The sequence below is a fragment of the Rhinocladiella mackenziei genome (assembly GCF_000835555.1).
Source record: "Rhinocladiella mackenziei CBS 650.93 unplaced genomic scaffold supercont1.6, whole genome shotgun sequence".
NCBI classification, from domain to species: Eukaryota; Fungi; Ascomycota; class Eurotiomycetes; order Chaetothyriales; family Herpotrichiellaceae; genus Rhinocladiella; species Rhinocladiella mackenziei.
Window position 1 is genome coordinate 914,712 of NW_013550599.1, and position 27,888 is coordinate 942,599.

Genomic DNA, 27,888 nt, shown 5'->3' on the forward strand with positions numbered 1-27,888 from the left:
TCATGGCTTTTTTTATTTTTTTTTTATTTTTTTTATTCTCATCGTCACCAGCCGAACAACTTGAAACAAATCCAAGGTCTTTGAGATAGCTTTTATTTTGGTGAGGCCGTACAGAACTCACATTTGACGAATTGAATGAGAATCTTCTAGTCTTTTGTTCTCACATAGTTGCTGGCCGCCATGCGCCTGCCACTGTGAATGCTCTCGCATTCATATCCTACACGATATGCCACTTGTTCCGAGGACTTTCATGCCGCTGGGGGCGAAGAGGGATTTTAATCCTCACAAGTTCCGTCTCGATTGTGCCGGACAATTTTCGGAAAGTCTCTTACCGTTGTTTTCACGCTTTGAATGGGCCGTTCCCTCCGTCTCCCTCGAGGAGATCTAGATTTCGCCCGATGAAAACGATTTTCCCTTCTTTGGCCCTCTCCTCCGTGTCCTTCGGCACCTCGATGATCTCAAAGATCTCTCTTACTCCCTGCACAACTCGTACGGTACCGTCTGTTAGTGGAACCAGTCCTTTCGTGCGGTAAATCTCGTACCGTCGTGCCTGACCGGCTTGTCGGTCCTCAGCGTCCCAGAGAAGCGTCTCAAGCCAACCTTCTAACAAGGGCAGCTTTTGCGGGTCGAAAATTGGAAGCGGCAGTGTCAGAGTCGATATTGTCGGGTCCAGATGCGAATGGCCTTTGGAGGCGAAATCGGGAATGGATGATGATGACGATGATACGGGAAACGTTGAATACGCGTTCAATTCAAGAACGGTTCCGATAAGGCTGTCGATGCAGGAACGAGTGGTGGGGATGACTCGGGCGAGACTGTTGATTGAGGCTATTCTCGCTTGGACAATTGAGAGCTGCGAAGCAGGCACGAGATCCGTTTTGTTCAGGATAATTACGTCTGCGTGCGAGATTTGTAGGTGAGCAATGGTAAGGAGGCGGGTTTTGTGGTCATGGCGGTCACTCGAAGTCTTCTCGGCCCTGCCGTTTTCCATTTCCCACTCAGGTATTTCCTCCTGAGCAGGTTCATCTAGGCTCCCCAGGATATTCTTCGCATCGACGACAGCAACGATTCCGTCGAGGTAGATGCTGCTCCCGAGCCCTTCATCCATCCAGAACATGGGGGCAATGTTACCTGGATCGGCGACTCCCGTGGTCTCGAGTAATATATAGTCAAAGTCTTTCTGTCGCTCAATGAGGGATTCCAGTGCCGCCACGCCCGAATCTTTGACGCTGCAGCAGATACACCCGTTCGCGAGCGGGATCCATTCGGTAGTCGACTGGTTATTTTGGTTCACTGTTAAGGATTTCTCTATGTCGGCAGTGTTGCCGAATTCTATTGTAGGCGAGAGCACATGTTAGATGGGTATCGAGAAGGAAATTGGGTTTTGACATGGAGTGGGGACTACTACAACGTGCCGTTCAAGATCACTGCGATTTTCTTGCCGTGCTCGGTCGTTAGGATATAGTTAAGTAGCGTTGTTTTCCCGGCTCCTAAATACCCTGTGAGACTATATTAGTATCCAAAATGTAAAAGTATTAGGGTGTACGTCTTGCTCGTACCTGTTACGACGGTAATCGGAACTTTCCTTGTGGGAGAAGAGTTGGTCCGGGCATCGGGCTTGTTGCCATCGTCACCGGCATCGACCAGATCAGGGATCTCGTCGTCCATGATACTTTGTGTCTAGTGTCTTTCAAGGACTTTCAACAGGCTGCCGAGGAATAGGTCCATTGGGACACGAACCCAACCACGAACTCCCCAACACAAAATTTGGTGCTGTTTCACCATACGTCATCAATCTTAACCAATCATGTGCCGACCACGTGCCCGGGACCGTATGAATTATAGAGTTGCGCTTAAAGTCGATCTCACCAACTCCACAAGGTAAGCTTAAATCTTTCATGGGGCAATTTTATCCGAACATGTTTGCGCAGGTTCAACTAGCCGTCGTTCCTGGTTTCTCGGCCGCGATTGAGGAAGACGCCGCTCTTGCTCGGATTAATGTCTTCTTCGATTTCTTCTTTGTCGCACATCGATCTCACTGGCACGTTTTGCCGAAGAACGATCTTAGCAGGGTGGAGAGGCGGTATTCCTAACCCCCAAAGAGACCTACTTGCTGCGGACGAACAACCCAACTACTTCGCGAGAGCATACAAGCCTTGGTGAAGCTGCGAAGAACTCTGTGCGTCTCAGAGGGAATAATTCTGTTGCCTTAGGGTAGAGTGTCCTTGTCGAAGACCAGCCCCCATCTTTTCCTGGGCTCGCGACCCTGAACAAATTAAGCGCTGAATACTCCAAAACTGCAACTTCGACTGCTCCCTCCACCACTAATTCTATACACCATGGCGGCAGTGACCCCTTCTAGATCGGGGGTGTCTCCTTCAAGCTCACCACGTTTACCTTCCCCTCCCCCCATTCCCGAAGTCCAATTTGGGCCCAAAAGCCCTGGAATTGGCGACATATCCAAAGAATTATCACTTGACGCTACCTGTAAACCAGATGAAGGAGCTGCAAGGAGGATAAGACCAGGCACAAAAGCGGCGGATATGGCTATGGGTCCTCCTCTGGTCCCATTGAGTCAGGTAAGAAATCATTTATCTTCGATACCGGGAGACAATAGACTAATAGGCCACGGCAGCTCGACTCGCCTTTCCAACTCCAAGAACACCTCAAGTCCCTTTACTCCCATCTTACACATACCTCGGGATCCACACATACGGTTCCAATCTCAAAAGAGTCGGCGTTACAGCTGGCCACACCACCACAAATCAACGAGAACGAATCAGTGGACAGGAATCTCTGGCTCTACGAGCTCTGTCGATTTCTCACCCAAAAGGCGAACGTTGTCTCAATATTCCTGATGAACGACTCCCCGCCTTGTTCAAGCCAGACATGTCCCGAAATGCGTGCGAGCGAATGGCAATATCTGTGTGCCGTCCATGAACCTCCAAAGTCGTGCTGCGCAATTGATTATTGCAATCACACTCTTGACTGGGCGGCAAATGTACTGACAAGTCCGAAACATTTCCCCTCGAGACTGGCATTAGGCGGTGAGGCAGGGAACGTCATCCAAAGTATGCGTCAGCTCACAAATATCTTCCGACGAGTATATCGCATTTTCGCACACGCGTGGTTTCAGCATCGAGATGTTTTCTGGTCCGTCGAAGCCACTTATGGTCTCTACATTCTCTTCAAGGTTGTCTGCGATGAGTACCATCTTATTCCCCAAGACAGCTATACAATTCCCCCAGAAGCCGAAGGATCTCGTGAAGAGGCCGATGATCGAAGCAGTAATTCTGCGCAGGACAATGGCTCGTGGATGCAAATATTACGCAAAGACACTCCTTCGACTTCATCTTCGGACGAATCATCAGCACCTTCTGCAACAACGGCAGGAACTACGCATACGACTGGGGCAACAACCCGGAGACACAAACATACTCCTAGCACAGGAAGCCATGTTGCAACCATAGCCGAAGGTCAGGAGGAAGAAGATGAAGAACCAACAAGCACAATTGCCGCACCAAAGAATCTTCCCACCCTCGAGCCGACAACCACAACAGTGGAAATACCAGATTCGCCACCGAAATCCAAAGACGCCTCACCAGACCATCTTCCAAAGCTAGATATCCATGCCACTGTGCCAAAGTACGAGCCTCGTGCCCCAGAAGATCCAACACCAACGGGCAACGTGGAAGACATTGACCCACTCTCCATCAACACACAAGCCGCTGTAGAAAGCAGCAGTGCTACAACCGCAAATGAGGCAACGAAACCAGAGACACCCATCAATCAAAAAATGGAAGATGACGAGGGAAAAAAATTTACGTCTCCGTCAGGCGGAAGCATTCGTACCGGCGGTCCAGATGTTCTGAATGCTATCCTAGAGCATATCCATGACACGAACGATGGACATGGGCAGGGGCACGCTAACGCTGGTAACAAAGTTTTGACAGATAGTCCCAAGAAGACTGAGGACACTGGAGATGAGGAGGTGACGATCAATGCAGAGGAGACAGCGGCTGAGGATGGGGAGGGTGAAAATGGCGAAAAGGAAGATAAATCTGAAGAATCGAAAGTTGAAAAGCAGGACACTTAGGTGAACCTTCTCGCGTTGCGTAGCGGTATCAAATGCTGAAAAGCATATATTTCAGAAATACTGGTTGACTGCATTCCGCCATGATCCTTGCGAACAGAATGTCGTCGCCCGCTGGAGGATACACATCGCTAAGACGAATTGGTATCATGTACAGACTACCGGGAATTTCAATAAACTGAACAAATGGGAAACGTTTAACCGGGGAGCATGTACTGGTTTTTCCAGGTGCTTTGTCCACTCGCTCATGCATCAGGATAAGGCCTGTTCTCTGCTCTCTTCCTTGCATTCGAGAAGCAACTCTCGCCCGCCAAAGCTTGAATTGGGTGATACGGCTTGGATGCACTCTGCAGATGGGAGATAGGAGGTCATAGCCGATGGGGTTGTGAAGCCAACAAAATCAATTGTACACTGCCACCAATCCGTATTGTCCTGTCTTTATAGAATTCGAATGTCTTTCCTTCCCATTTACTCCATACTCCTTACTCCGTACCTAAGCCTGGTGGAAGGCCGATTCCACTGTCCCTGATTGTCTGCGTGGGTGAATCGGGAATTGTCTGGTTGATTGATATGATTATTGGACAACGGCACTTTCTTCAACTTCCTCCAGGATACCCGTGGCGCAATTTCGTCATTTTTGGCTCGATCAGGGGATGCCATTGCGCGAAGAAAGTTATTGCTGGATCAAGGTTGTTAGCAACTGTTCTTCACCATTGAGTGATTGGATAGGAAAATGGAGAAATGTGAGAATAAAAATGATGTATGGAATCAAGGACAGAACACATACCCCACATGATATAACAACTAGCGAAACTGAGGATCAAAGTATTTCTCCATACCCTATCCATCAGAGCAGTTAGTATTCGGCTCAAGGCGGGACCTGGTACTCCGTTGTGTTGGAGAGGGATCCGATGGACACGTACGTTTGATTCTCGCCCTTGGGGCTCAGAAACCATACACCCACGCTCAGGGCCACGATGACCACGAGGCCGATTAGGAGGGACCAGCTATTCGAGAAAAGAGAGAACAGGTTAGCATGTATTGTTTAGTTCTTGTTTGGTATAATGTGCCGGTTGAATGACGGACACGACGAGATGGAGCAGAGGAATCGAGCAAGCCCATCCAAATTGGCACCTGTGATCCCGTTTTCACCGGAATGTTGTTCAATGAAAAGGGCCAGCAATGGAAGCGTATAGAATGCCACTCGTTGTTCTTGCCCTCCTCCTGTTTTGTCCGTATACAACGAATTCCTAGATCCCAAGCATGAAGAATGATTGAGACACAGTTGTTTGTTGGCCAGAGGAAGCGGAGGAGCGAAGCTTCGTGCGCGCTTGCAGCGGGTGAACCTACCCATTTGCCATTGTATATTTCGTGGATTTTCCTTTGACTCTGGTGTTAGGAGCTTAATGTTCGATTGCCTTTTCTTGTCGCCAGGAATTCGCGTGGAGGCGCCTGTTCGGATGGTAGAATTGGTTGTGGCGGTGGTTTGAAGTGGGAGGAATGATCTTCGGTCCTCCAGGTGATTTTGGAGAAATGCGGAGGTTAGAAAGGGGGGACAAGTTAGTTTTCTGGAAGAAGCTCTCCTGCTGCAGCTTGTATAGACAGTTGACTTTGATGGGGTGAGGCTCGGCTGCGAAGGCGCGGCGAAACTTCCATTCGTGGATAGGACAATCGATGACGAAGGATTATCAACAATACATCTCTACCACGCACCTAAGACGACAATGACGCTCATGAAGAAATGCTTTGATATTGGTATTGATCTAACAGAGCCAATGACCCCTTGTCTTCCTTTCCCCGCGGCTCACTATGACAAGGAGAACAAAGTAAATGCAGAGGACCGAACCAAGGGCAAAAAACCTAACAAATGATTCCTCTTCTCGTGATGTCAATCATGCTCCTTCTCTGCTCTTACGGTAATTACTTTCCTGTTCGACTTGAAGCTGGTCAATCTCAGGGGCAAGTTCGGAGAGAATCTCGTATGCCTTCTTATGGTACTCAAGCTGGGCCGCAATCAAGTCGGCCAAATTGCGAAGGGGTTCAGGAGTGTCGAGAACCTGTTGGCGTCAGTTGCGGCATCTCTGAAGAGAGTCTACATTACTTACATTCTTCATAACGCCCTGTGCCTCCTCAACTTGTGAGACGAAATCGTCCTCCTTAGCTTCGATCTCAGCTCGAGCTTCCTCGCTCAATGCTGTTTCGTCGTCGGGATTCAGGCCCCGGCCCAGGACATGACTCTTTTTAGAGGCCTTCGTGCTATCCAACATCAACCGGCTATTTTCAACGGCTTTTCTAGCCTTGGTTGCAAATTGAATATTGGTATTCAACGTAGTAGTCCAGCCAGCTAGGAAACGGGATTGAATGGCTTGATCTTGTGCCAATCGAGCCTCTCCAACCTTCTCTTCAGCCAAGGCATATTTTTCCAGCGCATTGGCTAGGAGGTCATTGCCCGATCCGGAAGTGTTTGACTGTTGCAGAAGCTGAGAACTAGCCAGGGAAGCACGGGCAATGGCATGGTTGAATGTCTTGGGTTGAGGTTTGGCCGAGGGGGGAGCAGTGAAGGCAGCCTGCGCTTCGGCAGGGCTAGACGCATGAGAGAGAAGTGTCACCTTCTCAGAGATACTGCGACCCAGGTCGGTAAAGGATTCGCGGATGTTAGGAGGATAGTCATAAGCTTCATTGGAGTATTGGTTTCTGCACGTTTGTCAAAAATCACAATCTCAATCTCTCATCAGACAGGCCACTTACGTGACTGCCAGCAGTTTCTGATGAACTTGCTTCAGCGCATCGACGCGCTTCTCAAGTTCAATGTAGTCTGCGGGCAGTTGCGTCTGGATGAAGGGCCCTTAGTCTTCCCATAGACTTGAACCGGACGGCAATGTTTTTCACACACACCTTATCCTCTGCTCCACCGAATTGTTCCTTGAGATATTGTTGGCTTCGCTGCGCAAAGGGAGAAACGGTGGAATTGAAAGCAGAACTGCCATATAAAAAGCCGTCAGTAAGTGCCAGTGGACGTCTAAAAGGGGGGGGGGTTGATAAAGCTTCGCAGGGGCAGGTCGGACACCAGGGTCGCCTGGAAGGGAGGGAGATGAGCGAACCTTATGTTCTTTCCAAATGCAGAGAACTTGTCCATGGCTGCGGATAGCCCGAGATAATGGAGGCTGGCAATGAGATAGAAAATAAAAGGGGAAGTTGGTAGGGAATGGATCGACCACTGGGTTGTTGAGGAGCTGACTGAGAGGGCCAGTGTTTGGGAACATATGCCGCAGTCTGACAATGTGGCCTTCGCACATGCTCACGAGTTGCTCTATGACATATCTTGTCTGACGAAAAGGAACATTCACATGCTGATCAGTTGGCGGTACTATTTTCTTAGCATATGGGGGCCAAGGCAACACTCCTTGATATCTGCCTATTTCTACGTCTTTGGTGATATCTTCAATGATACAAAATAAATGGTATTCATATGGTTGAATCTATCAGTCACCGAGTTTAAAAACCCGCTTCATCAATCTCCACCTATACCAGAAAAGAAATTCGTCACAAACGTGTCCCCAAATTCATTCATCCTTCCGAGTCGCATACCAAGATTTGGTTGAACGTATCACAATTCTGGTCCAAGATCTGTATTTCAAATCGGGTTGCAAATATCCAGGTCCTGTGGGCCATCGATGCGGTGGCTTATCATTCTCAATCCACGCCGGTAATCAGTGATGACAATAATGACACACGATCGAATGTGCTCACACGTGATTTCAGAGGATGTGACTCAAGTCAGAGTGGCCATCATGGCTCTGATGATTGCAGGACTGGGAGCAGCCGAGCGCGAGCGACCTGTCCAACGCCATCAGGAAAAAATGTAACTTTACTTGGCGATCAACGACATCCTACCTCTCCGGTCCTTTTTGACTTCTAGGATTTCATCGCCTCGTCTTTCAATGATGACTTCTCCACGAGGCGATGGAGATCTGTCATGGATTCGCTCAACCTTGACGATTTCAGTACCCCCTTCGCGTTCGTATCTTCTCTCCCGTCTCAGAGCCCGGCGTTCGGCTTCGAGAATGCGGATTTCCTCTTTGATGTCACGCTCGCTGCGAGGCGGCTTCCGGTCAACCACTAGGGCCAGAGGGCCAACATGAACCGAATTGGAATCATCAAATTCCGCTTCGTGGGTGATCTTCCGTTCAATGATGGTTTCATCACTAACAGACGAGCTCCTGCGACGGGCGCTTTTCGATCGGCGAGTTCGTGCGGGAGATACTTCTTTAACAACCTCCTTCTTTTCAACGACGGTCTCCTTGACCACGCCCGGGGAAGATCCTCGGCGTGATCGTCTGCGAGAATGGGATCGATGCGACCGGGGAGACGGAGATCGGACTGAGAGGCCATCCCATTCACGGACCGATCGAGGAGCTTCAGACAGCGGAACTGTCTTGATCTCTTCGACTTTCTCCTTCTTCTCGAAGACCACGTCTTCGGCAGGAGGAGCCTCAATGAGTCGAGTGGTGGTCACTGTGAGCATTAGCAGCTGAGTTTAGATAGAGCTGTCAAACACACACCTTCTCGCTCACGATATTCTTTGCTCTTTGTGAAAATTTCGTCAATGTTGTCGGGACCCAAAGCTTTTTCAATGATGATTGTTCGCTCGTCCTATTCCAATCAGCACCAAGTGTCGAACCAGGAAACCGGCACTTTTCTCACCTCTTCGTAATATGGATAACCTAGATCAAACAAGACTTTGGTGTGCACGAGTCGCTTCGGCATGCGAGTCTTTCCACGGCGAGGATATGGCTTTTCCTCTTTGATCTCTTCCTTGACCTCTTCGACAAATTCTCCTCTGACTGTTCGGCGTTCGGGGGAGGGACTGCTGTTTCTCCTCCTTCGCGAGACCCATTCCCGCTCCCGGTACTCTCTAAAACCGTCATCTCCATAGTAGTCCGGGTCTTGGACACGAATATCATCATAGTAACGATCGTCGTATCTTGGGTATCGCCTTGGTGACGGCGGCCGAACAGGAATCAGCTCTCTCGGAGGAGGCACCCTTTGCGGCCTGTACATATCATCATAGTCGTTGAAGCGCCTGGCTGGCTGGCGATCAAAGGTATCCAAACTGGATTGTCGCCGAATAATTCCAGGTCGTGGTGGTGCTTCAGGTCTGGCCGGTCGTTCGGGAGCATACGGGACCAGTTGACCCCGTTGGTTGCGTGGGTCGTAGTAGTCAGTCTCTTCAAAATATCTGCGCTCATTTGCCCCGCGAGGGCCATATCGATCATCTTCGTAGTATTTCTGTTCCTCATAGACTGGAGCGCGACGGGGAGGGTAATCGGCGTAGGGAGGACGTTGATCAATGATAGGAGAGGCACGAATCTCTCGTTCTCGGACGAAGCGGTCGGTGTCCCATCGTTGAGGGGGAGGATCACGGTAGGGCAGGTTGCCCTCGGAGTAGCGAGGGTCAGCACGGTATCGGGACATAATTGAATGCTATCGATCTCTTTGCTGGAGAAAGTAGATGGAAATGATCGGGGCGTCGATCGGGAGGGAAGGAAAGGGGCAGGTTGTGCCCTCTCAAGGACAGAGGGGGGAGCTGATGACGTCCGATCAGGTTGAATGATATGCCCAGCCAGGTGTCGGGAGACGATCTCGTGAGAAAAAAGACGGTGGAAGGACGCAGAGGCCGACAGTAGTCAATATGAAGAAGTTTGCAACTTAATTGTGGGCGAAATGGGGCTATGGATGTTCGAGATTGGGAAATGAAGGCGTTACAGAACAAGACAAAACCGTCGCAGTTGGGCTGAACAAGTTTCCTGCTGGGTAGGAATGACTATGAGCTGCTATTGTGGGCTGTGAATTGGGCTGCTGATGACGTCGCGGCCGTGAAGGCACTCCTGGAGTTTGGCACCACCGCCACCATTGGGTACCAGCAGGCCAGCCACCGCCAATTTTCCCTCTTCCACCTTTTTGGAGCCCACCTATCTATCTCTGCCCGGTACTTTACGACCAAGGTTAGAAGCACCATCGATGTGTCTCGACAATCCGTGGGCCGAAGTACCAAGACCTAGCTAGCCACTCAGCCGGATTGAATCAACGGATACCACAGACGGGATGGATGCCAGTGTGCGGTAAATATCACTCGAGAAGGAAAATAAAGGTCAAGTGCTTTGGAATTCTTTGGGCATGCTGAATTGATTGGGAACTCAAAGCTTGAGTCCAGCCTATCTCATTATTTGCCCGCTGTGGCCTCCTCTCTCAACTCTAGTTGCAGGATCTCCAGGTCTGTTCGATAGTGCCGTCCCGTTCATACAAATATCCCCCTGTTTTCGTAGACCCTTGCTAGTTTGTGTTCATGTCCCAAATACCCATAGGAGAAAATCACTATGCCACCTTGTCGTTGAAAGAACTCATGCTTCCGCTGATATCTTCAGGTGAGTAGCCGCCTGCTTTCCAAACGCCTCTCAATTCATGCAGGGTAGAAATGTCACAATGAAACAAGATGATTTCAGTTGTCCTTTCCGCCAGTTCCAGTCGTGTTAGTAGCACTTCCACCAACGGTCAATTTGGCAGCTTGCACAGCACTCATCTTGTGAGCCCAGCCTGGAGCGGGTTGAGGTCGTCGAACGGTTCGAATCTCGTCAGTCGAGAATCCGGGAACACGAATGTTGTATTGACGTTCGAGGACGATTTGAAGGTCACGCAATTCCAAGCTGGATGAACCACGAAGTTTCGCAAGCTTGCAGGCGGCGGTGACAACTTCGTCGACAAAATCATCCGCGATGGAGAGGAAGAGCTTAGCCGTCAGTTAGTCAGATGTTTGGTTCAGATCAAATTCAGGCAAGAACTTACCTCTTCAACTTCAGGTTCAAGCTGGTCATTTGGGCCAGGTCCACAGACTTCGCGCACCAACTCATTCAGCTTTTTCTTGGAGAGTACATGTCCGTCCTCACTCGACTCCAGAACGTATCCAGGGAGCGCAGTCATGGCTGGCTGCGCAAGTTGACCTGGAAGTCCAACACCAGCACCGCCGGTTAGGGTCGGTCGGGAAGCGGGCATGGGGACTGGCTTTGGTTCGGCAACTTGCAAGTTCTTGGTGATGACAGGAGTAGCCGTCTTCGCGCCGTTGATGCTCGTATTGAGAGGATGAGGTTGGGCGCCGGACTGCGCCGCGTGCTGCGCCTGAGGTGCCATGGGTTGACCTGAATGTGAGGCTGGTCGAGGGCCTGCAGAACTGTCTGGCTGACCAGAAGGAGGAAACGATGTTTGAGTAGTAGTTACAGGTGTTTTCTGAGCGTTGGCGCCGCTGCTCTGTCCTGCTTGAGGTGCGGTGGCAGTTGGGCTACCGGCATGGGCTGCGCTTGCTTGGCTCCGAGCGGCGGAAACAGCACTGCTGATAGAATGAGCCGTAGGTCCTTGCACGCCAGTTTGCATCTGAGAGGCATTGGCAGACTCGGCGCCTTCACCGGGAGCGACGGCCTGCTTAGTGAATTGATGCTGAGGCTGCGCAGCACGGAACTGTTCTTGCTGCTCGTTGAACTTCTTCATGAAAGAAGTGCTCTCGTTCACAGCTCTGTCACACTGTGCAATCTTATTGTTGTAGACTTCCGTCTCCTGCGCCGTCAAAGGATTGCCTTGCTGCTGTCGTTGTTGGGCCTGGCGTTGAAACTCAGCCTTCTTCTGTTTGGCAACCTGGAGTCTCTGCAGTGCCTGTCCCAATCGAGCCTTTGCCTCGCGCAACCACACTTCAGCGGGTTCGGTTCCCTTGGTCATTGCTGGTGGATAATAGAAATGCTGTTCATTGACTCTGCGCTGGATTTCAGGCGTCAGTTGAGAGAACTGCATGGTACTATTTCCGCCCTGGCCCGTGGCGGCTGGTGCTTGAGCAGGCTTCTGCGCTTGTCCCTGTGCTTGCGTCGGTTGCTGTTGTTGTATGGCAGCTTGTTGTTGCTGTTGCTGTTGCTGTTGTTGATGTATTCGTTGCTTCGCATTTTGTTGCCATTGTTTCATACCTGCCATCAACTGGCCTGACGTCTTCACTAGACCTTGATATGCCTCGTTGTATTTTGGATCTCCCTGTGGAGTGGTATTCAGGATCTCCCAGAATCTCTTGACGCCCGCCTCATATTGTTGCTTCTGTGCTGAATTAAGTTGAGGCAATCTCTGGACTTGTTCGGGGCGGATCAAGGAAGCCTGTTGTTGCGGCGCCGGCTGAGCAGGTCGATTTTGAGGGGTGTTACCTTCCATTTCGGAAGAACAGCAGGGAGAGTCCGTTAGAGAAGAGGGAGTACGAAGACCAGGTTTTCTGAGATAAGTGACAGGATGGATATCAGGCGGTATTTTTACTAGGCCTGGCTCTATCACGAGGAGTGCCTCATCCTTGGGACAGAACAAGCCGTAGCAGAGGGGAGACGAAACAAAACGAGACAGGTGTGTAGACCAAACTCAAAGCAGCACAGAGGATCCTCTCACCCAGAGGAAACGAGATGTCTGGACGGAAAGCAGAGAAAGTTGGCAGAGAGCCCCTCTGAATAGAGGCCGGAGACGAGCCCATGGAGCATTTCGGCCGCCGCTTGGCAGTGCCATCGATTTTGCCCAGCCTTAGCCGTATGCTTCTCCGTGGGTGCTCCTCCGTACGCCTCGTGAAATGGGCGCGAGATCTCAGCACCATTAAAGTGGGTCGACCATCAATAGTGAGTCGTTCCTATTGAATTGGTCATGATCTCGGTTTCGAAAATCTGTATCTTCCATCGGGAGCTATATGATCTACAAAATGGTACCATTTATTTGACTTGACCCGCAGGAAGAGACGCAGGCTTAAATTCCAGCGGAAATACGTCGAAATCCGAGGCCCAGGATGGGGGTCAAAGGAATCAACGAGAAGGTCCGGACACAACCCATTATTTATCATGGGCAGTCTCGATGTTCAGACTTTCAAGATTTTCATTGTTGGTGCTGGAGGTAGTCCGCGTGACCAAGAATTATTCAACAAGGCCAATATTTGCGACCTCAAGGGAAGTATCACATCTGGAAATGACTGTCTTTAGGAACCACTCGGTGCGTCTTGAGGTACTACGTCCTTTCTGACAGGTTAAACAAGGAGGATATGACAATCGCATGCAGCCACAACTGGGCTCAAAGTTGCGAATCATTGACATCGTTGATCCATTTGCCGAACGCGTAATAAAAGTCAGACTGTGACGAGCGTGCTTCCTCTGCAAACACATTTTGTATCGACACCCAGCACTTTCTGACTCTTGAAGATGCTTAAAAGAGACTCGAAGAGAAATTCGACCATAACATTCTCGGTTCTCCGCTACACTCTTGGGGAACAACGCTTCCAGATCGAGATTTGGAGATTTGATTGGTTGATGCTTTTGGTTTTGGGCCTGTTATTTCCCGCAGGAAACAGTGTCGACGGCCCCATGTTGAGGAGCCCGTGAAAGTGGTTGACCATCTCAAGAATCCTAGCAATGTGTTGAGTGTCGGCTACGTGTAATAGTGTCCGAAAGTGGTGCAGAAGGCCAAGCAGATCCTTCAAGATCACGATTTGACCGTCATCTCTGTCAACGGACGATATACCATGGCGCACTCAAAACACAAAAGGATCGATTGATGGAACAAAACCCTCCAATGCGGCCCTGTGGCTAAGCAGGCAACTCCCTTTTGTGATCTCTGCCGCTACACTAGTGGCAATGTGGATCTAGCTTCTGTCATGGCCACGACGTTACAACTGCCTTCTGGTATGCGGGCAAGAACCGCCAAAAGACTGCAAGAATGTTGCTGATTGATGCTTGTCAGGAGATTCAGGGATTCAAGAGCAACCAGCACACTCACTCATATCAATGTGCTTCACAGGATGTGCTGCTCCAATGAGATCATAGTGACTACCAGCGGATATCAACTTTGTTTTGTCGATCTTCATACTCAACCGAACCTAGTTGTTAGGTATGTATGTCCCCCGTGTGAGTAGTTGTATGCTGACTCTCCTAAGACGCCAGAGTTATATAAAAAAGAAGATGTATACACGTATCTACACGATCATCTTTTGTACCCGGAGCTAGTCAGTATTATCGGCGCCCTAGACCCACGGTTCACCTAGGCCCAAGAGACCACGAGCACGGCTAAGGCAGCAACAGCAAGTCAGGCCGAAAACCCACAACTTCACGACAGTGTGATGCCCTCATCACCGGGCCAAATACTGTCACCATATGAGGATGCGATAAAGATTTACGAATTCAGTTAGATGCATTTGATTGAGATCCTGCCTGAATGTCTGAAGCATAACTTATGATCCTCTGAATGAAGCCAAAGGTTGAATTTCAAGTACACACACCTACGACCAAGCGTTGCAAATGATCCTGCTGCGTCATCAAATAACAGAGCCTGCGTGGTTATTACTCAGCCTGGAATTCGAGAACATCGTACAGAAGAAGACGGTCTCGACATATGGCTAGAGATCGTCGTTAGGGCATCTAGTGACTATTTGCTGCTCATGTTGCTGGAAGACGACGATAGTTTAGGATTGATCTCCTCCAAAAGAGTTCCATCGACCTAATCTCAAAATCTCGACGATAGCATCAGCTGGGGTTGATCAAACTGTTCACCACTGAAGCGTCATACTCTGGTTGAGCAGCTGATATTGGTACCTCAACATGACAAGGCCGAAAAAAGACGTCGAAATCCATGTGTACCTGACAGGGTATTATCTCCTTGCGTCCGTTCTTCCCCAAATTCTTCTTTGAGCCTCACGTATCGAGGCAACGAACATCTCCGCCTATGCTTTGGTCCCGCCGGCCCCGTTTGCCCCATTGGTCGCGCTCATCATCTTCTCAATTGCACCAAACAATGCAGAGCAGTCGGAAAATACTCTGACAAGGTCGGCGCGCAATGCACCCTTAACCTCCTGGCTCTCTGATAGAATCACCCAGGTAGCAAAATCCGTAGTGACTTTCTCCCCGTTGGCCAAAAAGTTGTCTAACTTCCCGGTAAAGACGACTTCGGTCTTGCCACCGGTGTTGCCAGGCATGAGAAACACTCGATCGAGGTAATGTTGTAGATCGACCAGGGGTCCATTTTGAGGGTGGATTAGGTTGTCGTGTAAGCTTTTCATGGCTTCCCTGCCAGAAGAAGGCTCGGGGGCGACGTGGAGGATCCCATCGGGTTGAAACATGTCGATGTATCTGTAGTCGGTCTCTGCCATGTCCCATGACTTGAGAATGCCGGTAATGACATCGAGGATGGGTTTGGGGATGAGATCGTTGTTGGCGAACGTGTACGGGTCGCGATCGTACATTTTGGACAAATTGGGACGCTTATTAAGTTAGAGAATGGTAGGTTCGGCGAAAGGAGAGTTCTCCAACAGGTAAGAAGAGAAGGCTGAGATAAGGATGAAGTTCAGATATAGTTGCGGGAGGATCTTCTTATATGCAAGGTCTGTTTGCCTAGGGCCATTGGGTAATACTGCATGATTTAGGAGGCCTGTCAGACTGGCGCGCCTTAGTGTCTGCCCAACTAGGGTCCTCAAGTGTGTAACACGACGCACAAATCAGGGAGGATCTTGATTTCTTTAGCCCATATGTGAGGAGAAGGGCGCTGCTGAAAAAGATTAGTTGTGTTCTGCCTACCCTTGTCAGCTAGGAAAAGATCCAAGTCCGATTTCTCGTACCTTTGATAGTGCATATGGGGGTCACTTCTCTCTGGACACGGGCCTGAGAGCATGCTTTGGCACATGTCGCGCCTCCAATCGCTACGGGTGGAGAGCCTGGACTCTGACCAGACAGTGATGGATGAACCAGTTCATTTGCTGTTCGGATTTGGAGGTCATGGGCCCCGTGCTCCGCAAAATTTATCTGAGTGCGTTTGGAGAGCATCGGATGTGGCTCTCCAAGGAATGACTGGCTATCCAACTTCTGTACCCCGGAAGAATATCCTAGAAGGGAAGACGTAATTGAACCTTGGTGAAAAATTGAAGGCCAAGATGTTGAACTTTGCGCGATGGGGGATCGAGCGGCTCGTGTACGTAGCAGTTCGCCCAAAGGCTAGGAGAGCAGAGTTTGGAAATATGGCCAGCTTACTATTCGCTACAAGAGTTCGGTATTTCCAAAAATACATATTCTATATTGGCCCTTTGCTTTCCGAATCGACCGTACGATGTGGAAAACAGTCCAGAATTCTTTCACCTGGGCTGGGAATACTTCATGTTTGCGACCAAATCTCCGAAATCCGGGTACTTCAACCACTCGTCAAAATATCCTCGGGTACGGGCTCTACCAAGTAACGATTCACCACATCAGACTCCTCCAGGAGCTTGATATCCTCCTAAGTAAGTTTGTTCTTTATGTCGTCAACCTTCGACAGCAATCTCGTACACGCATATGCGCAGATAGTACGTCTCGAAGTCGATGGACGACTCCGTGGAGAAGGACAGTTGCAAGTGGTATCGGTATCCCACGGAAAGCGGCCTGAAAGGGTCACTTCAATAGCCGTATTTGCGTCGAAGGCGGCGTCGAGGTGTTTGATGCATACCTAATATTTATGAATCATAAGGACAGTCGAGAAGAAACATCTTGTCGTACGGTCTCATGGCATGAGATGTGTGTGTGTATAAGCCCGGCCATCTAAGGGTGAGCAAGATGTGGCACTTACGATTGGATCTTCTTCAGAATTGGTCATGACAGCGACAAGGCGACCATCAGGTATCAGATGTCTGGAGATATTCTCCTAGATGTCTGTCATCTGCGCCAAAAATGAATGTAACTGCACTACCGCGCCATTGAGCCAGCGCTCTGGTTTGAATTCTTTGGCATCCTTGGCCACACGTCCGGCCCAGCTGAATGCACTAGGAAGGCTGAGGACTCCGTTGTGGATTTCTTCCATATATGGCATTAAAGCAAACGTCTCAGGCTTAATGATGGCCTTGGATGTGCATGGAGGAAGCTTGTCTCGGATCTCTTCTCTGAGGTTCCTGAATGTGTTGATTTTGTGGCAGCACCAGAAGTAGATTGCTGACAAGATGACCACCACAGCGCTGCTGGATACACCATTTTGAAACACCAGAGTTTGAATCTTTCAACTCTTCAAATATCAATCTACCAGGGTGCATGGCAATTCCTATATGTCTGTTGACGGCATGCTGATCTCTTCGTCGCACTTGGAATTCAAATGCTGCAATTTTGGGGCAAATTGCAATCCACAAATCTTCTAAACATTGTCCGTCACGGCTCCTGTTCGTAGATTAAAACTTGTCGAAAGGATATTGAGGAGAGTCTTCGGCAGAAGAAATACTGCCGGAATGTAGTTTCGGTTCGAACCCGATGGCTCGAATGCGTCTCTGTAGTTTCGGAGTTGTTCCAGAATGCCTCAGTACGATGATAGAACCTTGTAGTCCATGCGCAGACTTGTTCTCGCCGACGATATCAAAGATTACTTGACCGATGATGTCGTCCATATCAAGTGGCTGTCAATTTTCTGTTGATTCAGCGCCATGCCTGCGTTGTCGTGCTCCACACATTCTCTGCACGTCAAGGACATCGAACTTCTCAGCAGCCATGCTCCAGAATATTGACTTCGATTTGCCTGAACCCCGGGCCAGGATTGAGGGCCTTCCTGTGAGCCTTGTGTACGTCCCCTTCCATGACAATCAGTCCAAGATCACCCCAAAAACCGTTGCAATAGCGTCCTCGCAATGTACCACTTCTCAAATTTATCAGCCTGCGACCCGACAACCTGGTTGATCTCCTCTGGAGATGTCAATAATATGCGCTTGCCGTTGAAAAAGCTAAAGTATCGTATGCTTATTGTGTTCGGTATATCATTGATCCATTGCTCGAAATGACATGCATTCGGCTCTTTCAGCCGTCTCTGCAGAAATGGACGCTGAGATACTTTTGGAAAATGTCTCAGAGGGCAGATATGATGATAGATAAATATATTGCAGGCGAAAGAGCCGATAAGTAGAACAAAAGGGACGGCAACGGGTGTCATGAAAGTTCGAAGTGTAAACAAGTACCAATTAATGAATAGAAAATGTAGGACAGCCACAGCAATGGTAGGAAGAGCGCATCGTGCTATGATCGTTTGCAAAGACATGATTTCGATTTGCAAATTATCTACGGGAAAATTAAAAAAAGATGGACCTCCGAATGGGAGAGAACGCCAACATTGAAGTATCGGCTATTCCAAACAGACGCAACGGCACATACGCATCATCTCATGCTCTTCTTTGCCAATGTCAGTGGTCAAATATAATCTGCGCAAGGACCCACAACTCTTATCGGAAAGGATTTCGACTCATTCATTGGTGTGGTAAGGAGACTCTGAAGTCCAAATTGATGTAAATTCGTTGGGGCAGAGCGCAAAACAAGGTTGTTCGATTAAGGGGCTCAGCGTCTAGTGGGGCAAGGATTTGCATGGTGTGTCTCTTCAGTAGCGACGTTCGGTTTTCGAAACAAACCTCCAATATTAAATGTTTCTGGCGACAATGGAGCAAATTGATCGCTCATGTGTGAATAATTGCAGTGTTGTCCTCCGTATCTGCACGAGCCTGGCATTGAACACCCTTGAGCGACCGCACTTTCCACTGTGATATGCAAATGCCGTTCGCCCGTTTCCTGTAGATCAAGTTTTGTATTGGTCATTTTAAGACGAGGTTTGCCTGTCTCGTATCACCCTCCACCATTTTCAGTCTTGCGGACAAACTTGAAGTCATCCCAACTAAGGAGGTGCTGTATGCCTTAATTAGAGGCTTCTCCAGGTCTGTGCTGGAGTTCTCATTGGAGCGGAAATTGTGCTAAGCCTCCTTTCCACCGCCTCGTACATGATCGGAGGATATCCACACCTCACCAACTCGCAATGGCGGCATATGTGTCAACGGGGCCAGCAACGGCTGCTTCATTCCCTTTATTTGCGATCCAGGTGTTGGAAGAGTTGGGTACGTGGTGGGCAGCAAACTTGCTCGCCTCCCTCTGCGTAGCGCTTGCAGCTGTTGTGGCGACTATCTGGGTTTATGGGGAGAAGGTACGACGTGGGAGTCGGTATTCCTTCGATGGATGAACTTTGACAAGAGTATTTTACACTAACATCGCATCAGGTTTGCGATTATATTCTCTTGCCATTTTGTCCTTACACCATTTAACAGAGTCAACACGCCTCCTCTTTGAGCATGGCTTCCCGGTGCACACAGCCATACTTAAGCCCTCTTCAGCTCTTGTACTAGCATGGTGGGAACTCTGGTAGAAGGCTGAAGGACCCAGGTGGTAACACCAGGAAGAAATTGCAATCTAGGCTGTCTCAACCCTTCATACCAACTGTGTCGTCAATAACTGCAAATATCATCTGTCTAGCATGGACTTGGACGGATCTCATCGGCAATAACAACGGTTCTCTCACTCGTCCAAGCATTTCCTTTAACATAAGGAGAGATTGATTCCAATTAACACGGAGCTGCCTTGGCCCGAAGAACATGCGTTTCCGGATGCAAGAAAAGATCCTCCATTTACAACTTGGAGGGATATATGTTCTTCATCCGTCTGTCCGAAAACGCGCTATCTCCTTTGTGTACCACGGGCTTGTTGTTGTCCACAACCACGTAATCCACTCCAGCAAGGAAAATGATCGTATCTTGATCTACAAATTTCAGTTCATCGGGCCGGATCTTTTCCAAGTATTCAGGAGCGGTGAAAAAGGTGACCATGTCTTCAAACCTGTAGAGAGAAATAACAAACAACGAAGCCAGTCAGCACACCTGATTTCTCATATACTGAGAAAAGAACAAGTATTATGGAGCGAAACACAACACCGTACCGATGGACAAGGAACTCCGCCATGCCGTCGTAAGAAGGTGCTTGGACCCCGAACGCTGCAAGCTTGTCTTTGTATTCGGGAGTTATATGAAACTAAATATGAGTAAGCTGTGCAATTAGATCAAGGTCTCCTTTCTCTAGACTTAGCGAGGAACAACGCCACGTACTTGATTGTATTTGATAATTCCATATTTACAGAGCAACTCCTGACATAAGGGTCCATGATGGTTTGCCCAATAATTGTGAAACTCGTCTTCAGAGATCCCAGGCTTTCTTTTGCAGAGGATGGAAATTCGGTCTACTTTCTGTAGCGACATTTTTGTCTTTTCTTCTCATGGAGGTGGGAAGGGCACAACTGGTATTAGTATCATTCGAAAAATCGAAAAGAAGAAGAAAATACACAAAATTGATCTTGATCTGAGTGTGAATGGCGTCCGAAGAGATTTCAAACATCTAAACAAAGCACATCGCCATACCTGCTACTAGATTGATTGTGCCGGAAGCAGTCCTCTGTAGTTCGAAATCATGTTCGCCATCCTCATGCCACGTCATCAGATTACATCAAGCTAGTGATGCCCGAACAGCATCTTGCATCCATTAGTATATCCAGGAGAAGTATAGGTAAGCCCGCCAAGAGTACGATAGGAAGGCGCTTCTACCTGCACATTGCCGCCTGTTGTTGTAGGGGCATCGTTGCGAGGAACATTGATACCTTTAGGCCGGGGATTCCGAATCTGCTTAGAATTCGACAGCATCATCAAAAAGTCTTCAGGGGTCGGTATTGCTGAGAAACGGCGTGAAGACGTCAAGAAACTCTGGATGGAGACGGGTCGGTTTTCGTATTGTGGGAAAAAATCTGTGAATGCATGATCGTGGGTGTTTGATTTCGCTCCGATTGGGTTTGGAGGATGGGCGGTTAAAGGTGGTAAAGGTGGAGACTGGTCCATATCTGGAGTCGCTCCCTGTGTGGACGATGGGGAATCCCTTGGGAGCGGGTCGGTTCGGGACGGGTTGAACGGCAAGAGAGAAGGCCATAGAAGCCACTCAGGGTCCTCCTGTCCTGCGCCAGCCGGTACAGTGGCTTTCCTATCCTTACTACCGTCCACATGGGGAGTTTCACGCTCTAGTCCTTGTATGAGTAGACGATATATGTTGTTGGAAAAGGGGTGGGAATAGGAGCAGAAATGGAGCCAACGAAACGTGCCTATAAACTGGCAATCTGGCAGGACCAGTTGCAAAACAGACAGAGCACACTCGTTCAATTCGAGCTGTACGAGAAGTCTGGCAATAGTTCGAAGCTCATTGTTGACGGACCTTTTTCTCTTTTCACTCTGTTACCATGCTTGTCGTACTAATTTTAGCCGTTGTTCTGTTCCTTCATTAATCATGGACCGATCAATTTGTTTTTCCCTGCCAAAATGTCGGGCATTTTGACAGTGACGAAAGTGCAGCTTCGACAATCTCTCGTTTCTCGAGCTCGGGTACAAGCCCCCAAGACAGCGTTGACATCGGCCCACCGAGAATTAGAATTTTCGCGCGGTGTTCTTGGCGTGCAGTGCGGATATATGCCCAGCCCACCGAGATGAGGTCTGAAGGTTGCTGGCCCTGGATGACGGCCCAACCCTTTGAGATTTTCATATTCCCCATCACCTAGCCTGAGTTTGGTTTGAATGCCTTGTGCCGAATCTGGTATTTGATCGTTTAAGAGGCGTTTTGGATTGATTTGCACGAATTTCGACGTTGAGGCTCGGAGTAACAACAAACAACCTCTTCAGATCCTGGTCGTTATCAGAGGTCGAGGAGAGGCGGGAAAAATGTCCCGGAAGAGCCATATAAGGCCATGAAAAGGATATATACTGTACTGCCACGAAGGGCGGTCAATGTCCTGACAAACAACCAAGCCCACACTGCTAATCAAATATCGCGATTCAAGCCCATGAAGCTGATGGGAGAGGCCACAGCAAAGAGTAAACCAAGAACTGGCGCCAGTAGTAAAGTGCGTCGTTCATCTCATACTCTGGAGTCATTGCCCGTACAAGGCCACGGCATGGGCGCATAGACCTGGGGCAAATGTCAATAATAAATGGAAGTTATTTCCTTCGTACAAGTCGAGGGCCTTCCCTGCGTAGGTTTCTCTCCAGGAATAGATAGAAGGTTCGTGCTGTCATCAAGATAACACCATATTGTATGGTTCATTATCCGCCGTTCTTTTGGGAATTTACTTTTGGGTCTCAAGATCCGAGGTCTTTGTATAGTGCTCAGGGGCGACCAGCCTTGAGCACGAAGTAAGAAATGGGTGCGGAGAGAGCCCGCACGACGAAAGGTCCACCTGAGTAGCATGTACGAGTACCAAGCCGGACCCGACGGCGGAGGGGAGGAGGGGAAAAACTATACGAGCGATGAGTTGCTCCTGTGATGTAAGCAATGATGCCAGATCCCTGAGGGTCAAACGGGCGCATGTAGGTGACTGGAATTCTTTCACTGGGGTAAATTAAGCACGTAAGATCCCCCACCTCTAAGGTCTCGTTTCCCTTAGCCTCCCAATGGTCGGCGGATGTTGGACTTTCAGATGTGACCGGTGGTAAGTCTCTTTGAGCTTGAGTAATGAGAAGTTGGCGGCTGATGCACTTTAGCTTTCTCCATCTAGGATGTTGCTCTTGTCCCCCAATTCAGGGTTTCAGCTCGTAGCAACCCTCTGATAGAACGCTCGTGAGTCGATTAGGATACCCTGGCTTTCCCATTTCTGTCCGAGCAATGAGCATCTACTCTGGGAAAGCCCCGCTATGTCTTTCCCAGTCCGCTATCTTTCGCATCGTATGCAGTAAATCAACATTGGCATCATATCTATGGCTATCCAGTCATTGACACCTCCATAAAGAAGAATTGGATTGCTGTCTCTTCGTCGAGGTGGCCAGTAGAGCTTCTTGTAGTCAAAATACACTTTGTCTCACGTCTCTGGTCAAGTATTGTCCATCTCACGCCTTCTCAAGCTAAACCGAGCTTGTCTTCTGCATTGCTTCAAATGTTTCAATGTCGTTGATATCACCAATGATGGTTCCGCGTCGTTCATCGACGTAACCGATCTTACTCTCACGGAATCCATCTAATTCCCTCCTGCAGACCGTGTTCAAATAGATGGGGAAGACAAAACTGATGAAGAATCCAGCCAATGGGACGCACATAGCCTTGTGATAAGTCATATGGTCGGCCGCAAGTCCAGTCAGAGCTGGGAACAGGGCACCACCGCAAACACTGGAGACAATCCAAGAAGATCCTCGCTTGGTGTGCCGGCCCAATCCTCGAATTGATAGAGTGAAGATTGTGGGGAAGATGCAGGACTCGAAGAATAAGACCAGCGAGAGCACTGCAACACCACCTTCACCATAGATGCCCATTGCACAAGCAATGAAGATCATAATTGCCGTCATGAAGATCATAAGGACGATCCGAGGCTTGATGAACATAAACATTCCCGCAGCGGCAAATCGACCGATGGCGAACAATGCTTGACCAATAGCATAGCGATCTGATGCAACAGATTCGCTGAGGCCCGCAGATTCCTGAGCATATCGGATGAATTGTGAGGCCACAGCGACCTGCGCACCGACGTAGGTAAACTGAGCAGCAACACCGAAGAAGAGCTTGTACTGTTTCGACATTGGTTTCTCTGTGTAACCAGTTAGGTCAGAGCACTGCTCGGCTTGGAGAGCCATATCGGCATCGGTAACTTCAGGGATCGGGCTGAAGAAGAAAACCACGGCAAGGAGGAAAACGAAGGCCGCAATACCCACGTATGTCCACTGCACGTGTGAAAGGTCGGTCGCGTGAGTTTCCTTGAAGAAGACTCGGGAGGCAAGCAGAGGGGCCACGACAGATCCGACGGCTTGGAATGACTGCGACAGCTCTAGACGGAACTCTGACAATCTAGGAGGTCCGCAGGTTGCAATGAAGGGATTGGCAGAAGTCTCCAGAGTGGAGAGACCAGAGCCGACAATGAAAAGGCTGCCGCAAAAGCCTCCGAAGGATTTGTAGACTGCGGATGGCCAAAACATCAAGGCTCCGACACCGTAGATACAAAGACCTGTAATGACTGTGGTCCTCTCAGTGGAATTAGTAATGTGACCGAGCAAATGGAAAGGATTGGGGGCCTAAGACCACGCCAAGAAATAGCAATGCCTTATCTCAAAGGTCCCGATAGCGAAATTTTTGGGATACTAACATGTCCAGCGGTAACCCCAGTGTCTGACAATCCAGCCAGAGTATGTCAAAGGTCCAATGAAATAAGCACCGAAATATGAGCCTTGAAGGCCACCGGCCTTTGCGGCAGTGATATTGAGGGAGGTTTGGAACTTGGCATTCAAGACATCAAGGAGACCATACGCGAAACCCCAAAGGAAGAAGAGAACGGTGACTAGAGTAATGGGAAAGATGGACTGTCGAACAGTAAGAGCCGAAGCGCCCGTCAGGCCCTTATTGGACACGCTCTTGCGTTTTTGATTGGCCATCGTCTCAGCATTGGAGGACTGGCGTTCCGTAATGGCCTCGTTGTTATCCATGTCGCCGTCTTGCTCTATTTCTGGTATATAAATGAGGAAGGACAATGTTGACTCAACCGGAGCTTTGTGGATGGATATTTTCAGGGAGGGAAGTGATGTGGGCCTGACCTGAGAAGAGATGGATAGGGAGGTCCTTGGGGAGGTCGAATGATCGAGAAGTTCAAACAAGGAAGAATGCAGCTAATCGTGATGAAGGTTGAATTTTGAGGGAAGCGACTGGCTCCTTTATATCCATCTCGAGAAGAGTAATTTACTCTCTGGCGAGACTTTCGAGGACTTGAAGATGAGGGAGAACCTGGCGCCATCGCTGAAGCTCCAAGAGAAGCTCATCCTTGCTCTTCGGTCATGAGCGCTGTAAGGTGACAAACGGTCGCGGCAAAGACTGTAGTGTAGAGAGTTTGTCCGACGAAGTAATCTGGGAAGATCTTGGCCGTTTCGAGCAAAGTATACAAAGGCCAACCATTCCAGACTGGTGAGCGATTATAATTTCACTCAGACTGGGGAAGTGGGGAAAGTTGAGCGTAATCAAAATCGATGCCCTGCCGACCAACTGAAGTTCGCCCCTTTAACGTAAATTCGAGCGAGCGCTGCTGATTGGCTGCATAGTTGGCGAGGAAGACAAGGCTGCTTCTCGGGTCGGAGAATCTATTCTCCAAGCTGCTACCAACCTGTTTAGCGTCGGCCTTATTCTCGCTTCATCTGTCTGAACGAACGAACGCGTTCGTGTGGGAGCATCCACTGTTTTGGAAACGCAGGGGTGATCGGTGGAATCCATCCGGTGAAAAAGAATCAGACCCATCTCTGGCGGATGTAGAGATATGCTTTCGTGTCGTAGTATATGCCTTCCATGTAGAAGGGGAGAGCTCCAGGCCGAGAACCAAAAGGGCACAGGGCCACAGCGCACCTTCATCCCAGATCTTCATGATAAGTAGCTATGGTTCATGTTCATGTTTGCGAGATGAAGAAGATGCTCAGATCCGCAATCAACAACCAATTTGAATATTGTCAGCTGGCTATTCACGAACCCCCGGCCATCACAGTAATATGGTTATGGAGACTCGGCGACTTCGCTCAATCTGAGCGGTGTTTCACAGCAAGACGCAAGATTCATCAGGTTTGGAGATTTACTGATCTTGGTTCAGGGCTTCAGACGGAATAACGGAGTCTTCGCACTAGAAGGCGCATAGAAGGATTTTGGTGTGTTCTTGACTAATCCCATTTTAGTCTGGCCCTGGTCGGAGAAATGCTCCCGCGTCAAAGGTTTCTCCGATCAAGTTTGATTGGTTTCCGACTTGCTGGTCGATGTTTTGGGCCGTAAACGAGCTCGCTTAACTGCAGACATGCAAGGCCGTGACATTTGAGGACTACAGCTATGCCCCTAAATGACCTCCCTGAGCTTCGCAGCTTAGTCTCTCGGGATCATGCAAAGTCGTTGATGGATCAGGGTAGTATTCCGGGTCGCATCACAAATTTGACCAGATCAAGGTATGGGTCGAAGTCAATCGGGACCAGACTGTGTTGAGATGTTGGGTTTTGACCTTTGTACTTAGGACCCTTGTGATGTATGGGATGCCAGATACGTTTCGCGGTTCTTGATTTGTTAAGGCTGCCTCTGCCAATACACCATTTGGGTATGATCGTTCTCTTTCATTGCCACGAAATGTTGAGCTGACGGCCGTCACCTGCAGCTGACGAGGATTCAAAGTCACCGCATATTAGAGGGACCAATGGGATCCTATCTCGTGCTCTGCCCAAACCTCTTCTTCCTCATACCGCAGTCTTCTCAGATCTTTTCGTTTTCTTCGCTCCTTGAACCTCATCCTCTCCCGAAGGGAGGCTCTTGTTCTTTTTTTTCTGAAGTCGGTCTTCTTTTGGCGCGACGAAAGCCTCTTCTCGCAAACGTTGCTTCTCTTCCCTCTTCTCTTTTTGCTTTTCCAGCCGTTCTTGCTCTTTGGCCCGCTCTTTTGCCTGCTTGGCAAGAAAGTACTCGCCACTTTCAATCTGCAAATCGATTTTGCTCTTTTCTTTCGGAGGTGGAAATGGTGTATAAACCTTTTTGGATTTATCCGTAACCTTGTAGGGAGTGCGTCTCTTGCTCAGCGTCTTCTTCTTGAAATGAGGCAGAAACCTATCCCAACTTTCGTTCTTCAACGCAGGATCTTTTGCTAGCTCTCTTTTGATCATAAGTTCTTTGACATGGTAAATAGGATGGATGTTATTCATGCAATCCTCGACCACTCTCCTCACTTCTTTCAATCCTTTGTAACCTCCCATGGCACTGACGGTATTGCCTTGGACGAGAATGTAAGTATTCGTGAGCAGTTCGAGCGCCTTCAATGTCGAGCCATTTGGGCCGAGAAGGCGCTGGCGGCGCTTGACGAATCTTTCTTTGTTCCGTACAAGATTCCGAATTTTAATCACATCGCATGCGATATCATCTTGCAGAATCTTGATGGCTTGCGGGGCAGGAACACTTCGTGCGAGCAGTTTGATGACATCTCTGGCATCCAAAATCGCGGCAGGGTCAAAAGTCTTCCTAGTGGTGCGGACTTCCATACGACCCTCAACTAGGTCCAGTGTGCATGCGACGCCTCTCTTTTCTAATGCCTTTGTGACAAGTGGCCATGCTTGCTTCAGATACGGCTCTCGATATTTCGGAAACAGACAGGCAAAGGAAGACTCTTCTGCGAAGGTGCCACCGACATTGTGCTCCGGTTTAAATTCTTCGATCTGGGATTTTACAGAAACAAAAGGTTAGTCTTGATTCGGCCAGTTCATTGACCTGAATATCATGGAAAAGGGATTTCTCACCTTCCACTTGTCGATATCATCAGTGTCCCACGGCTTATCCTTTTTGTGCGTGGACGGCATGGCTGCGGTTTCGATATGGATCCTTTTTGTTTCTTTCGTGCTCGTGTGGAGATGAAGTTTTGCGGTAGACTCGGAGAAACGGCGGCTGAGCCAAGCCCGCCTGGTGACCCAAGGCGTGGACGCTGCTCAGCAGGTGCCGCTAACTTACTAGTAGGGACCCAAGGGAAATTTATGTTGCAGCCGCGGGATGCTATGGAAGTACTCTACTGCCAGGTACTAAATACTAAGGTTGGCAGTGCCTATCAAGTGATGTGTAGATCATAATGGAGTCCGTCCTCAACGCCATTTCAATATCACATATGTACCTACACACTGTAAACTCGCTGAAGTACCTCATTGTCACTTTTTCCAGGTACGGAGCATTGACTTTATTAGGATCTAAACAACGACGGGCGCTATTGATGTACAAACCTCACGCATTCCCGCCTCACAACATGTCCCCCTGCCACATGTAGCTGTGCCCAACACTGCCCAATACTATCTATGGGCCTCTTTTGTCCCCCTGCCCGCAAATCATGCATGCAGCTCTTCCAACGCTTGACCCAATGCCTGACTCAATCACCATTACCACCGA

At 49.1% G+C, this 27,888-nt stretch overlaps 9 protein-coding genes across 9 annotated transcripts; 1 reads left to right on the forward strand and 8 right to left on the reverse strand.

The window, feature by feature from the left end:
* Positions 1-340: 340 nt before the first annotated feature.
* On the reverse strand, positions 341-1,668 carry Z518_08134 (uncharacterized protein; the record flags this gene model as incomplete). The annotated part of the gene is made up of 2 exons (XM_013413877.1): positions 341-1,332; positions 1,560-1,668. The coding sequence occupies 2 exons, from the start codon at positions 1,666-1,668 to the stop codon at positions 341-343; spliced, it is 1,101 nt and encodes a 366-aa protein (XP_013269331.1).
* Positions 1,669-2,339: 671 nt separating this feature from the next.
* On the forward strand, positions 2,340-4,096 carry Z518_08135 (uncharacterized protein; the record flags this gene model as incomplete). The annotated part of the gene is made up of 2 exons (XM_013413878.1): positions 2,340-2,579; positions 2,636-4,096. 2 exons carry the CDS (start codon positions 2,340-2,342, stop codon positions 4,094-4,096), a joined length of 1,701 nt encoding a protein of 566 aa, XP_013269332.1.
* Positions 4,097-5,985: 1,889 nt separating this feature from the next.
* On the reverse strand, positions 5,986-7,229 carry Z518_08136 (uncharacterized protein; the record flags this gene model as incomplete). The annotated part of the gene is made up of 5 exons (XM_013413879.1): positions 5,986-6,150; positions 6,199-6,787; positions 6,842-6,924; positions 6,989-7,073; positions 7,195-7,229. 5 exons carry the CDS (start codon positions 7,227-7,229, stop codon positions 5,986-5,988), a joined length of 957 nt encoding a protein of 318 aa, XP_013269333.1.
* A 732-nt stretch (positions 7,230-7,961) lies between these two features.
* Z518_08137 (uncharacterized protein) lies at positions 7,962-9,568 on the reverse strand (the record flags this gene model as incomplete). The annotated part of the gene is made up of 3 exons (XM_013413880.1): positions 7,962-8,608; positions 8,656-8,746; positions 8,798-9,568. 3 exons carry the CDS (start codon positions 9,566-9,568, stop codon positions 7,962-7,964), a joined length of 1,509 nt encoding a protein of 502 aa, XP_013269334.1.
* A 1,024-nt stretch (positions 9,569-10,592) lies between these two features.
* On the reverse strand, positions 10,593-12,331 carry Z518_08138 (uncharacterized protein; the record flags this gene model as incomplete). The annotated part of the gene is made up of 2 exons (XM_013413881.1): positions 10,593-10,880; positions 10,937-12,331. 2 exons carry the CDS (start codon positions 12,329-12,331, stop codon positions 10,593-10,595), a joined length of 1,683 nt encoding a protein of 560 aa, XP_013269335.1.
* Positions 12,332-14,861: 2,530 nt separating this feature from the next.
* On the reverse strand, positions 14,862-15,380 carry Z518_08139 (uncharacterized protein; the record flags this gene model as incomplete). The annotated part of the gene is made up of 1 exon (XM_013413882.1): positions 14,862-15,380. One exon carries the CDS (start codon positions 15,378-15,380, stop codon positions 14,862-14,864), a length of 519 nt encoding a protein of 172 aa, XP_013269336.1.
* Positions 15,381-19,580: 4,200 nt separating this feature from the next.
* Z518_08140 (uncharacterized protein) lies at positions 19,581-20,204 on the reverse strand (the record flags this gene model as incomplete). The annotated part of the gene is made up of 3 exons (XM_013413883.1): positions 19,581-19,788; positions 19,889-19,980; positions 20,055-20,204. 3 exons carry the CDS (start codon positions 20,202-20,204, stop codon positions 19,581-19,583), a joined length of 450 nt encoding a protein of 149 aa, XP_013269337.1.
* Positions 20,205-22,877: 2,673 nt separating this feature from the next.
* Z518_08141 (uncharacterized protein) lies at positions 22,878-24,443 on the reverse strand (the record flags this gene model as incomplete). The annotated part of the gene is made up of 2 exons (XM_013413884.1): positions 22,878-23,977; positions 24,107-24,443. The coding sequence occupies 2 exons, from the start codon at positions 24,441-24,443 to the stop codon at positions 22,878-22,880; spliced, it is 1,437 nt and encodes a 478-aa protein (XP_013269338.1).
* Positions 24,444-26,210: 1,767 nt separating this feature from the next.
* Z518_08142 (uncharacterized protein) lies at positions 26,211-27,314 on the reverse strand (the record flags this gene model as incomplete). The annotated part of the gene is made up of 2 exons (XM_013413885.1): positions 26,211-27,173; positions 27,255-27,314. 2 exons carry the CDS (start codon positions 27,312-27,314, stop codon positions 26,211-26,213), a joined length of 1,023 nt encoding a protein of 340 aa, XP_013269339.1.
* Positions 27,315-27,888: the final 574 nt, after the last annotated feature.